At 53.9% G+C, this 12,028-nt stretch overlaps 1 protein-coding gene across 7 annotated transcripts in view; it reads right to left on the bottom strand.

The window, feature by feature from the left end:
* MGRN1 (mahogunin ring finger 1) overlaps positions 1-3,682 on the bottom strand; it is a 65,199-nt gene extending 61,517 nt beyond the window's left edge. For 4 of the 7 annotated variants that reach the window (XM_007984411.3, XM_007984430.3, XM_007984457.3 and 1 more), the window contains exon 1: positions 3,411-3,679. In XM_007984411.3, coding sequence (XP_007982602.2) covers positions 3,411-3,498 — 88 coding nt within the window. In that variant the 5' untranslated portion in view covers positions 3,499-3,679. Of the gene's footprint in view, positions 1-3,410 lie in introns of all 7 variants that reach the window. The other 3 variants (XM_007984421.3, XM_007984440.3, XM_007984448.3) reach the window with 2 other exon arrangements.
* Positions 3,683-12,028: the final 8,346 nt, after the last annotated feature.

The raw sequence follows: 12,028 nt of genomic DNA, 5'->3' as shown, positions 1-12,028 counted from the left end.
ACTTTGGAGGCCAAGCTGGGCGGATCACCTGAGGTCGGGAGTTCAAGACCATCCTTGCCAACATGGTGAAACCCCGTGTCTACTAAAAATACAAAAATTAGCCTGGTGTAGTGGCAAGTACCTGTAATCCCAGCTACTCGGGAGGCTGAGGCAGGAGAATCACCTGAAACAATGAGGCAGAGGTTGTAGTGAGCCGAGATCACACCACAGAACTCCAGGGCAACAGAGCAAGACTCTGTCCCAAAAAAAAGAGAAAAGGCTGGGCAAAGGGTCTCACGCCTGTAATCTCAGCACTTTGGGAGGCTGAGGCAGGCAGATCACCTGAGGTCAGGAGTTTGAGACCAGACTGGCCAATATGGTAAAACCCCATCTGTACTAAAAATTTAAAAATTAGCCAGGCGTGGTGGCATGCACCTGTAATCCCAGTTACTCGGGAGGCTGAAACAGGAGAATCACTTGAACCCAGGAGGCGGAGGTTGCACTGAGCCAAGATCATGCCATTGCATTCCATCCTGGATGACAGAGCAAGACTCCATCTTAAAGAAAACAGAAAGCAGATCACTGATGAGCTGAGGGTGGGGGTTGGGGTAGGGACTTTGCAAACAGATGGAAGAAAACTTTTACAAGGAAAATGTCTGTAACTGTGGTGATGACTGCACAATTCTTTTGTTTGTTTGTTTTTTTGAGACGGAGTCTCACTCTGTTGCCCAGGCTGGAGTGCAGTGGAGCAATCTTGGCTCACTGCAACCTCTGCCTCCCAGCTTCAAGCAATTTGTCCTGCCTCAGCCTCCCGAGTAGCTGGGACTACAGGCGCATGCCATCATGCCCGGCTAACTTTCTGTATTTTTAGTAGAGACAGGGTTTCACCATGTTAACCAGGATGGTCTCGATCTCCTGACCTTGTGATCCTCCTGCCTTGGCCTCCCAAAGTGTTGGGATTACAGGCGTGAGCCACCGCGCCCAGCCAGATGACTGCACAATTCTATAATTTAACTAAAAGTCATCAAATCATGTTTACAATGGATGAGTTGTGTGGTACATCAACTACGCCTCAATAAAGCTATGAAAGAGTAAAATAGATACAGTGAAAACAAAGCAAATATTAAATTCAAGCTGAGCACTGCTGCAGAACATACTAAAAGTTCCATTAAGAAAACTGGACAGTTTTAAGTGTTAAAAACACATATATTACCACCCAGGGACTCTTTTTCCTTGACATAATCAACAAAATTGACAGATGTGAAAAGAAAACTTTCTCATGGGGTGATTGAATGGTCCATGGGGGCAACCCCTGATATCATCTCAAACGTCTCCACCGTCCCCAGTCTGCCCTTGGGAAACACACCAAAAGTCTGCTGAAGCCCAGTCGGCCTCCCATCCACGACCTTACGGAGCTCTCCCTAAGGAGAGAGGAGACGAGGGAAGTCTAGGAAACCAGTGGGGCACGAAGGCAAGGACCGGAAGAGATGAACAAAGAGAAGCACAAGCGTCTGCAAGGTCCCAGGGAAGGACGGAGAAGAGAAAGGGAAAAACGTAGCTGGAGAGGACCTGTGGACTGGACGGGCCCAGAACACTGCTGGCACTGGCAACATGACCCAGGCAACTGTGGGTTTCACCTGTGTGCCAGTGCCAACCAATTAATAGTGGCTGACTCAGGTGTTCCGTGATGGATGCTCAGGGGGAGGGAGGGCCATGAGTGATGAGCAATGACATTTCAGCCACAGTGGGATCCCGAAGTGGGCTGTAAACGCCATGTATGTTATTTTGTCCAGTCCAAGTGAAGGGAGCTCAGGTCCCAGGTGACACGAAGTGCCACTCAACTTTTTGATATCTGTGTCATGCCACTGTTTACTATTAGGGTCATTAGCCAGTCACTTGGCTTCTTCTATGAGCAATTGTAGCAGCTACCATTTGGGGACTTCTGAGCCAGGTGTGGTTCTGAGGGCTGTTAAAAGCATCAGCCCGTTTTACAGATGAGGAAACTGGGATCCAGGGAGTTAAGCAACCTCGACCAAGCGCACTCAGCCAGAGACAGGCTGCAAGAACATCAGAGATGAAAGAGGACAACAGCAAACTGCTCCATCTGATGTGGGGCCATCAGCCCTCAGAACCTCCAGGGAAACTCCAGGGCTGAAGCACCCAAAGGCCAGGCTGCCCCGCTGCTAGGCCTGGCATACATCTGTGTACTCTCCAGCAGCCAGGCAACAGTGCGTTCTGCCTAGCTCTGAGTCCATCCCCTTCAGAGTGCCCCCAAACTGTGCTGGTTCCCCTCACTTCATCGCGGTGGCCCCAGGCCCTCACCTAGTCACACCTTACAAAACCTGGGCAGAGCAGTTTTTCAAATCTGAGTGGACGTCAAACTCACGTGAGGAATGGGTTGAAAATGTAGGTTCCCAGGCCCCAGGTGGTCCAAGGCAGGGCCTGGCATGTCTAACAGTCCTCCCCACTTGTGGACCTGGCCCACACTCAGAGAAATCTGGCCTGTGGGTGTCCAGAGACACCCAGGAGACTGAGACATCAGATCACATGAGACGCCAGGATCTGAGGACCCAATCTGGATGTCCCAATGATGTCCAAGTTCTCTCTCCTCTTCCTTCTCTCCTTTCCACCACAAATGACCCCACGAGGAGATGGAAGGTGAGAATTGGAGCTAGATGCTCCCAGTGAACCCATGCTCATCAATAGAGGCAGGAAGAGAGCGGAGACAAGCTCCCAGGGAGCCCCACACCTGGTCCTGGTCCCAACTGGTTCCAGCTGAGTCCTTGGCAGCCACTTCCTCCTTGACGGTTTTGGTCCCTCAGCCATAACACAGACCTGAGTATCGGTGGGTCCTCTCCAATCACTCTCCTGTTCTCTCAGCAAGGACCCTGGCCCCTCCCGATCAATTACAATCATCTCCTTGGGCCCAGCCCCACTCCTCCAATCCACACACCAAGAGCCTCCGTCTTGATGGGAGGGAAAGTGCCCAACCACAGGCTTGGCCTTCACACCAAGCCACCAAAGAAAGAGAAAGCCGGCCGCCGCGGTGAGGTCAATCTGATGACAATGAGCGCTTTCTAGGCAGGAGCGATGCGCCGGGACCCGCGCTCAGCACCCCGCCCCGCCCTCGGGCTTTCCCCCAGGAACTCCCCCGTGTTACGCGGACGGAGCTGAGGCGCCCGGGGCAAAGCGACTGCCCCAAGGTCACCCAAGCCGGGCAGTGGTAGCGCCGGGTACGGCTCGGGCAGGTTCCTCCGGGGCCCCCAGCCACGCCTAGGGGTCGGGGCCGCGGGGCCGCGCAAAGGCTCCGGGTAGGAACGAGGCCCAGAGGGCGCCGAGCAGGGCGCCCTGGCCCCAGTCCCCGCCCCCCGCCCGCCGGGCCAGCGTTCCAGCCCGCGCCTTGCCGTACGCGCCGGGGGCCGAGCGCTCACCGGACTTCGGAGGGTAGCGATAGGCCGAGTTCGCCTGGATGTCGATGTCCTCCACCCCCGCGATGCGGCGGCTGAGAATGGAGCCCATGGTGAGCGGCGCTGCCGGACAGGGGCGAGGGCCGGAACGGGAGCGGCGGCGGCGGCGGCAGGGTCTTCACACGGACATGGCCCGGACCAGGCCGCACGGACGCTCGTCCACGGCCGCGGAGGCGCCTCGAGCCCCTACCCCCGGCTTGGCCCGGGGCCCGACGCCACGGCGGCCCTCCGCCTCCCAGGCCCGGGGCACGTCGGGAAATGGAGTCCTCTCGCCCCGAAGGCGCCGGGAAGCGGCGCGGGAAGCCCGTCTGGAAACTATCTTTCCCAGGATGCTCCGTTCCCAGGCTCTCTGACGTGTTGACAAGCACTCCGGGACAAACCAAATGGACCTAAAATCAAAGGGAAGGAACCACCAAGCACACCGCAAATGGTCCTTCCCTCTGCGTTCCAAGAGCTGCACTAACATATTAACTCTTTGGTCATTTCATCATCTGTTCGCTTACAGACTCCCCTGGGGCCCCAGCGCCTTCCACTTGCCTCCTCTGAAATTGCTCCCTGAGTCGCTGTGGTTCTCCCCACTCCCCCGGGTTTGTCTCCCGCCCCGACCGGCAGAGGGCGCAGCTGCACCTGCCACCCGGAGCCCACCTGCAGGGTGTGCACCGAAGAAGCGAAGCACCCGCTTTGGCCTTGGCCAAAATTTGAGGACTACCATTTGGGGACTTCTGAGCCAGGTGTGGTTCTGAGGGCTGTATAGGCATCAGCCCGTTTTACAGCTGAGGAAACTGGAATCCAGGGGGTTAAGCAACTTCCGGCCCCCTGACAAGAGGAAGGCTGAGGCCAGGTGCAGTGGCTCACCTGTAATCCCAACACTTTGGCCCCACGTCCAGAACAATTAGTTTAAAGACATAATTTTACAGTCTCCACGGAAGGCAGTAGACTCTCCCACACTTTACACACAGGGAAACTGAGGCACAGAGGAGAGAGAGCCGCATGAAATGCGCTGGGGGCAAGATTGAAAGAATCGCGTTAGAATGAAAACCTCCCAGTGTGCACGGTGTTCCTTGGCTTTTGACTCACACACAGCTCTGGAAACAGATCGCTTTTTACCGCTTCTCAGTTGAGGAACTCGGATTCTGAGAAGGGTGATTTCCCAAGTCAAGCCTGTTGTACCAAGAAAGCAGCTAGGGAGGGCAGGGCAGACTGAGTCTCATATGGTCAATTCACCACAGTCCACATGGAAATGCTTCTTATACCCTTCCAGGGGCCAGATTCCAGGATCCAGTCTTCTTTTTTATTTATTTATTTATTTTTTTTTTTTTATTCTGTTGCACAGTCTAGAGAGAAGTGGCACGATCTCAGCTCACTACAGCCTCTGTCTCCTGTGTTCAAGTGATTCTCGTGCCTCAGCCTCCCCACTAGCTGTGATTACATGCATGCACCATCACACCCAGCCAATTTTGTATTTTTAGTAGAGATGGGGTTTCACCATGTTAGCCAGGCTGGTCTTGAACTCAAGTGATCCGCCTGCCTTAGCCTCCCAAAGTGTTGGGATTACAGGTGAGCCACTGCGCCCTTCCTCAGCCTTCCTCTTGTCAGGGGAACTTGGGAAGCCAAACGAGTATGGCAGCCAAGAGGCTTGTGTGATTATGAGGTGGGTCCAGGTCTTGGAGGAGCCTGATAAAATCTCCCTGGCCCACAACCAAGAGCCACACTTACTGAGCATTTATTATGTGCCAGGCATCATGCTGAGGACTCTGCACATATTCTCTCATCGAATTCTTTGATGTTGGCCAGGCGCAGTGGCTCACGCCTGCAATCCTAACACTTTGGAAGGCCGAGGCAGGCAGACAGCCTGCACCCAGGAGATCCAGAACAGACTGGGCAACATGTCATGACCCTGTCTCTACCAAAAATGTAAAAATTAACCAGATGTGATGGCATGCCCCGGTAGTCACAGCTACTCTGGAGGTGGAGGCAGGAGCATAGTTTGAGCCTGGGAGGTCGAGGCTGCAGTGAGCCATGATCATGCCACTGCACTCCAGCCTGGGTGACAGAGTGAGACCCTGTCTCTAAAACGGATAAAAATGAAAAAAAAATTAAAAATTAAAAAACAGGCCAGGCACCGTGGCTCACGCCTGTAATCCCAGCACTTTGGGAGGCCAAGGCAGGTGTACCACTTGAGGTCAGGGTTCAAGACCAGCCTGGCAAATATGGTGAAACCCTGTCTCTACCAAAAATACAAAAATTTAGCTGAGCGTGGTGGTGTGCGCCTATAATCCCAGCTACTCAGGAGGCTGAGGCAGGATAATCACTTGAACCTGGGAGGTGGAGGTTACGGTGAGCCAAGATTGCGCCACTGCACTCCAGTGTGGGTGACAGAGGGACGTTCTGTCTCCAAAAATAGTAATAATTAAAAATAATTATCTGGCCGGGCATAATGGTTCACGCCTGGAATCCCAGCACTTTGGGAGGCTGAGGTGGGCGAATCACCCAAGGTCAAGAGTTCAAGACCAGCCTGGCCAACATGGCAAAATCCCGTCACTACTAAAAACATAAAAATTAGCCAGGTGTGGTGGCACATGCCTGTAATCCCAGCTACTCAGGAGGCTGACACGGGAGAATTGCTTAAACCTGGGAGGTGGAGGTGGCAGTGAGCTGAAATCGTGCCACTGCACTCCAGCCTGGGTGACAGAGCGAGATTGTCTCAAAAAAAAAAGAATTATCTGATGTAGATTCTATTTCCATTCCCAATTTACAAAACAGGGAAGTGAGGCTCAGAGAAATGAAGTACCCTAATGAGGTTGCACAGTAGGTGGGTGGCACAGCTGGAATTGAGCCAGGCCACTGCTCTTATCTGGGCACGTCCCTGTTTCCACAGAGGCATGCTCCAGAGTGCCAGATTGCCAGGCTCTTGCCCCCAGATGGATGGGCCTGAAGACCCCCACCCATTGTGATCTCTCTTCATTTTATATTTCTTTCCATTGAATTGCAGAACTCATGTACATGTATATGCATTTCTGTACCAATGCTGCATTCGACCGCCCTCCCCATTTGTGGGGAGGAAGGGAGAGTCCCGAGGATCGGCTGTTCCCATGAAAAACAACACTAACACACATCCTCCCTATGGAGCCTGGGTCAGAGCAGTCCTTTCCAGCAGTGGGATGTTTCATTAACTCTTCTTCTCAACAGAGCTGTGGACTCAAGGTGTCCTCAAGGCCCTTTCAGCAGTGTTTTTCTGTGCTTACCCACACCCAGCTGGAAGACAGGCCCTTCCTGATTTGGTCCAAGTTCCATTATCAGCATCTGAGTGGATTCATTTCTTTATGTTTGGAGACAGAATCTCACTCTATCACCCAGGCTGGAGTGCAGTGGCATGATTATGTGGGATCTCGGCTCGCTTTAACCTCTGCCTCCCGGGTTTAAGTGGTTCTCCTTCCTCAGCCTCCCGAGTAGCTGGGATTACAGGCGCCCACGACTATGCCCAGATAATTTTTGTATTTTTAGTAGAGATGGGGTTTTACTATGTTGGCCAGGCCGGTCTTTAACTCCTGACCTCAGGCAGTCCCCTCACCTTGGCCTCCCAAAGTGCCGGGATTACAGGCGTGGGCCATCGTGCCCGGCCAGTTCACTGATTTATTCAACAAATATTTATCCTGCAGATACTATGTGACAGGTGATGAACCAGGCAACAGGCATCAAATGGTAGGACAAGCTAGACATGGAGGCTACAGGGAGGTGAGGAAATAGACACTATAAAGGTTAACAAGTATGTAAATCCAAAATGTGGTGGGTGCTCCGCAAGAAAACATTGAGATGCAATTGATACTACTGGCAGGGGAGTCGGGTTTTTTTTGAGGAGGTGACAGCTAAGCCAGGATTTGATTTGTTGTTTGTTGTTGTTGCTGTTTGAGATGCAGTCTCACTCTTGCCCAAGCTGGAGTGCAGTGGCGCGATCTCAGCTCACTGCAACCTCTGCCCCCGGGTTCAAGCGATTCTCCTGCCTCAGCCTCCGGAGTAGCTGGGACTACAGGCACGTGCCAGCACATCCAGCTAATTTTTGTGTTTTCAGTAGAGACGGGGTTTCACCATGTTGGCCAGGCTGGTCTTGAACTCCTGACCTCAGGTGATCCACCTGCCTCAGCCTCCCAAAGTGCTAGGATTATAGGTGTGAGCCACCACACCCGGTTGCTAAGCCAGGACTTGAAATTAATAGCCAGCCAGGCAAAGTGTGAGGGGTAGGCTGCTCCAGGTTCTAGGTAGGGGTAATGGCATATACAAAACCTCTCCAGTGGGAAAGAACCGAGTATGGCACAGGGCTGGAATCAATTGAGAGGGAGATGACAGAATCCAAGATCAGAAGCAAGGCAAGGGCCAGATCATTGCCCCTCATTCAGCCAGCATTGGGCTCTCTGAAACATAAAGACAGGGCCAGGCGTGGTGTCTCACGCCTGTAATCTCAGCATTTTGGGAGGCCAAGGCAGGCGGATCTCTTGAGCCTAGGAGTTCGAGGCCAGCCTGGGCACCATGGCAAAACCCTATCTCTAAAAAAATGTAAACAATAACCAGGCATGGTGGTACACATCTGTAGTCCCAGCTGCTTGGGAGGCTGAGATGGGAGGATCATTTGAGCCTGGGAGGTCGAGGCTGTAATGAGCCATGATTGTGCCACTGCACTCCAGCCTGGGTGACAGAGTGAGACCCTGTCTCAAAAAATAAAAATAATTTAAAAAAAAAAAAAAACATAAAGACGGACCCTGGAGACAACTGGTGGCTTCCTGGTCTGAGTGCCTGAGTTTCAAGTCTACACTTCTCAAGCCCCTGAGTGGGCAGGATCCTGGCATATTCCAGTGCTCCCAGAGCCAGGCACCCAGTAGGTGTCTGATAAGCACATCTGTGGAATAAATCAAAGAATGGGGTGAGGAGGCGGCGGCCAGGGGGCTGCACCCCGCATGGACTGGTCATGTTAGGTCTGGCAAAGCCTTGAACCTCTTGGGCCCTCAGGTGAGATAAGGGCACTGCTGGAAATGCCTTCTCTCCTTCCTACTAGGTGCTGGCCCCAGCTGTCAGCCTCCAGCCCAGCCTGCTACGGAATCCAAAGTTCACTCTCCAACCAGGCTAATCCTGGCTGAAAACAAGGTTGTTTTTAAATTCCCTGTTGCCCCTGGGAAAACAAGCTGGCTTAGGGGATGGGGGTGAGGGGGTTCAATGGAGATCAGTAGGGTGACCTTTGACTCTGCCAGTCCCACCTGCCCGACTCTTGCCAGCCTGCTGGCCTGAGAGAGCTCCTGGGCTGGGCAAGCCTAGGCAGGCACCTGAGTGGTACCTGGACGATGGTGGAAGGAGGAGCGAAGGCACTTCCTGCCTCCCTATGCAAGGCAAGCCGCCAGTGGGCCCTGCCGGGACGGTGTCCCTCTTCCCTTGCCAGAAATGCACCATGGGTGCCCGCTCTTCTCCACAGGTTCTGAACATCAGAGGCTAAGTATTATCTGTAAAATAGGGCTAGGACTTCCCAGAGTGGTCCAGATGCAGGTAAAGAGGTGAGAGAACTAGAACCGTGCAACTAGCACCGCGCCCTGCACCACGCACCTTAGAAGCATTAATCTTCCACCGCAGCGAGGCCGGAACTCAGACCCACCAGTGAGAAAGTGAAGCCCAGAGCTCTGGTAACTCGCTCAACATTAAGCATTAAGTCATTGCTGGGCGTGGTGGCTCACGCCTGTAATCCCAGCTCTCAGGGAGGCAGAGGCAGGAGAATAGCTTGAGCCCAGGAGTTCGAGACCTGCCTGGGTAATATAGCGAGACCCCGTTCTCCACAAAAAGGAAGAAAAAAAAAAAAAAGACAAAAAATAAAAAGCATTAAGTCATTAAGCAGCGTCATTAAGCAGCGGAGTCAAGCGTGACACCCAGGTCTGTCCGGCTCCTGAAGCTGCACACCTTCTACCACACTGTGCTGCCATCCCAGTGGTAATTACGATAGCGGGAATCATATTCAGAGCTGGTTTTTACTGTGGGCCTACCCTATGGAGCACCTGGCCCACATTAATTCATGCATATGAACTCTGTAAAGGTTAAGGGGCAACTCTTAGCAAGAGCAAACATCTCTTGGAACCATCAGGGTTTAAAAAATACGATGGACCCTAAGTGATCCCCAAGCAGCAGGAAAGAAGCTTAAACTGTATTTCCTGTAGTCAGCTGGCTTCTCCCGAGGCTAAGCGCCTGCCTGGGAAAAGCAAAGACTCAGTGTCCGCCCCTTGCCCATAGGCCAGGTTCCCAGCCGCAGCCCTCAGAGACCAACTCTACTGCACCCTGACTCCCTTCCCTCCCCAACCTTCTCAGCGATCTCAGTGCCCCAGCCTTCCCTACCATCATACCCTCCCACCCCAGGACATTTCAGGTCCAGTCCACTAGTTCCCCCGGTGTCCTCCTCCCACCACCCAGTGGGAAAGTCCTTGGTCAGGCTTGAGGGGCCTGGGTGGGAGCCGCAGCTTGAGGCAATTCCCTTCATTCCACCCAATTCCGAAGGCAGGGCAGACTCCCCTGGAACCAAACACAAGAACATCGTCTAGTTCAGACTGGAGCTCTCCACCACTATCTGATCCAGCACAGCCACAGCCACAGTGATCCCAACGTGTACAAGGGGTCAGATCTATTTAAACACTTCAGTAGCCCCTAACTCACCCCCAGGGCCAGTGCTGGCCTCCCTAGGGCATTTTTTATTTTTTGGAGACAGGGTCTTGCTGTCCCCCAGGCACAATCACTGCTCACTGCAGCCTCTGACCTCCCAGACTCAAGCAATCCTCCTACCTCAACCTGTACCTGGGACTCCAGAATTTTTGTTTTTCTTTTTTTCTTTGAGACGGAGTCTTGCTCTGTCGTCCAGGCTGGAATGCAGTGGCGCGATCTCTGCTCACTGCAACCTCCGCCTCCTGAGTTCAAGCAATTCTCCTGCCTCAGCCTCCCAAGTAGCTGGGACTACAAGCGTGCGCCACCATGTCCGGCTAATTTTATCTATTTTTAGTAGAGACGGTTTGACCATGTTGACCAGGCTGGTCTCGAACTCCTAACCTCAAGGGAATCGACCGCCTCGGCCTCCCAAAGCGCTAGGATTATAGGCGTGAGCCACTGCACCCGGCCACTTTTTAAAAAAAATTTTATAGAGACGAGGGTCTCACTATGTTGAGGCTAGTCGCAAACTCCTGGACTCAAGTGATCCACACATCTCGGCCGCCGAAAGTGTTGAGATTACTTACAGGTGTGGGCCATGGAACCCAGCTAATTTTCTTTTCTTTTTTTTTTTTGTTGAGACAGATTCTTGCTCTGTGGCCCAGGCTGAAGTGCAGTGGCGCGATCGCAGCTCACTGCAACCTCCGCCTCCCGGGTTCAAGCGATTCTCCTGCCTCACTTTCTGGAATAGCTGGGATTACAAGCGCCGCCTGCCACCACGCTCGGCTAGTTTTTGTATTTTCAGTAGAAACGAGATGTCGCCATGTTGGTCAGGCGGGTCTCGAATTCCTGACCTCAGGTGATCCGCCAGCCTTGGCCTCCCAAAGTGCTGGGATTACAGGCGGGAGCCACCGCGCCCAGCCCGAACTCAGCTAATTTTCTTAAAATTTAAATATCTGTAGAGGCGTGTTCTCAAACCCCTGGGCCTAGGCAATCCTCCCTCCACAGTCCCCGAGTAGGTGGGATTACAGGCCACCGCGCCTGCCCAGGATGGCATTTTCCATCTTGCAAGGTTACACTCGTCCTCCGGGTTTCCGAAATTCGATCCCGACCCCAGCCATCCTCACAGCCCCCCACCCGGCTACTGCTCCTGTCGCCCCAGGCTAGGTCGGGGCCAGGAACAGAGGAAGGACCCAACAAATAGTGGCTCAACTAAGGAGGCTGGGGACAGCGGGCGCAAGGAGCCAAACCAAGGTCACCGAGAGCGACCGTGACCGCTCCTTACTGCCCCCGGGCGCTCCGAGCCGGTTAGGGCCTCACTAGCCGTCCGCAACGTCAACCGGAAGCGCCATGTGCCGGTCTGTAAACACGGCCCGGTCGCCCCGCCCCCGGCCCCGCCCCCGGCCTCCCCGACCCAGCGCCCGCCCCCGCCGCCTCCTCATTGGGCGACCAGCTTTGTTTACCTTATATGGCCAGGTCCTAACACCCTGAGGCTGCCTATTGGTCGAGGCACAACCTCACTCAGCTGACGTCACGGGGACCAAACGATGCAAATAAACCGAGGCATTCTGGGAATGGGAGTTTGGGGCCGCTCCGGAACTGGCTCCGTGGGGTCCTGGCGCCCGCCCGCTGAGGGCCGAGATTTCCGGCAAAGAGCACGAGATTTTTCGTGGGAAAGCAGGAGAACAGCCGGGAGGGGGACCCCGAAGCACCAGAGGCTGCCGCCCCCGCCATCCTGTCCCAGGCGCCGTCCAGAGGGTCATCGGGCTACAGTGGGGCAGACCCAGAGCCAGGCTAGGAAGGACCCACGCCACGAGTGGGCGATGAGAGATTGAGTGAGGAGAGCTGGGAGGCTGACTACAGGCGGTGACGTGCAGCGGAGCTTTGAAGCAGCTCATTCATTCATTCACTGAGCGAGT

The sequence above is a fragment of the Chlorocebus sabaeus genome, chromosome 5 (genome assembly GCF_047675955.1).
Source record: "Chlorocebus sabaeus isolate Y175 chromosome 5, mChlSab1.0.hap1, whole genome shotgun sequence".
NCBI classification, from domain to species: domain Eukaryota; kingdom Metazoa; phylum Chordata; class Mammalia; order Primates; family Cercopithecidae; genus Chlorocebus; species Chlorocebus sabaeus.
This window is presented reverse-complemented; position numbering and strand designations above follow the sequence as displayed.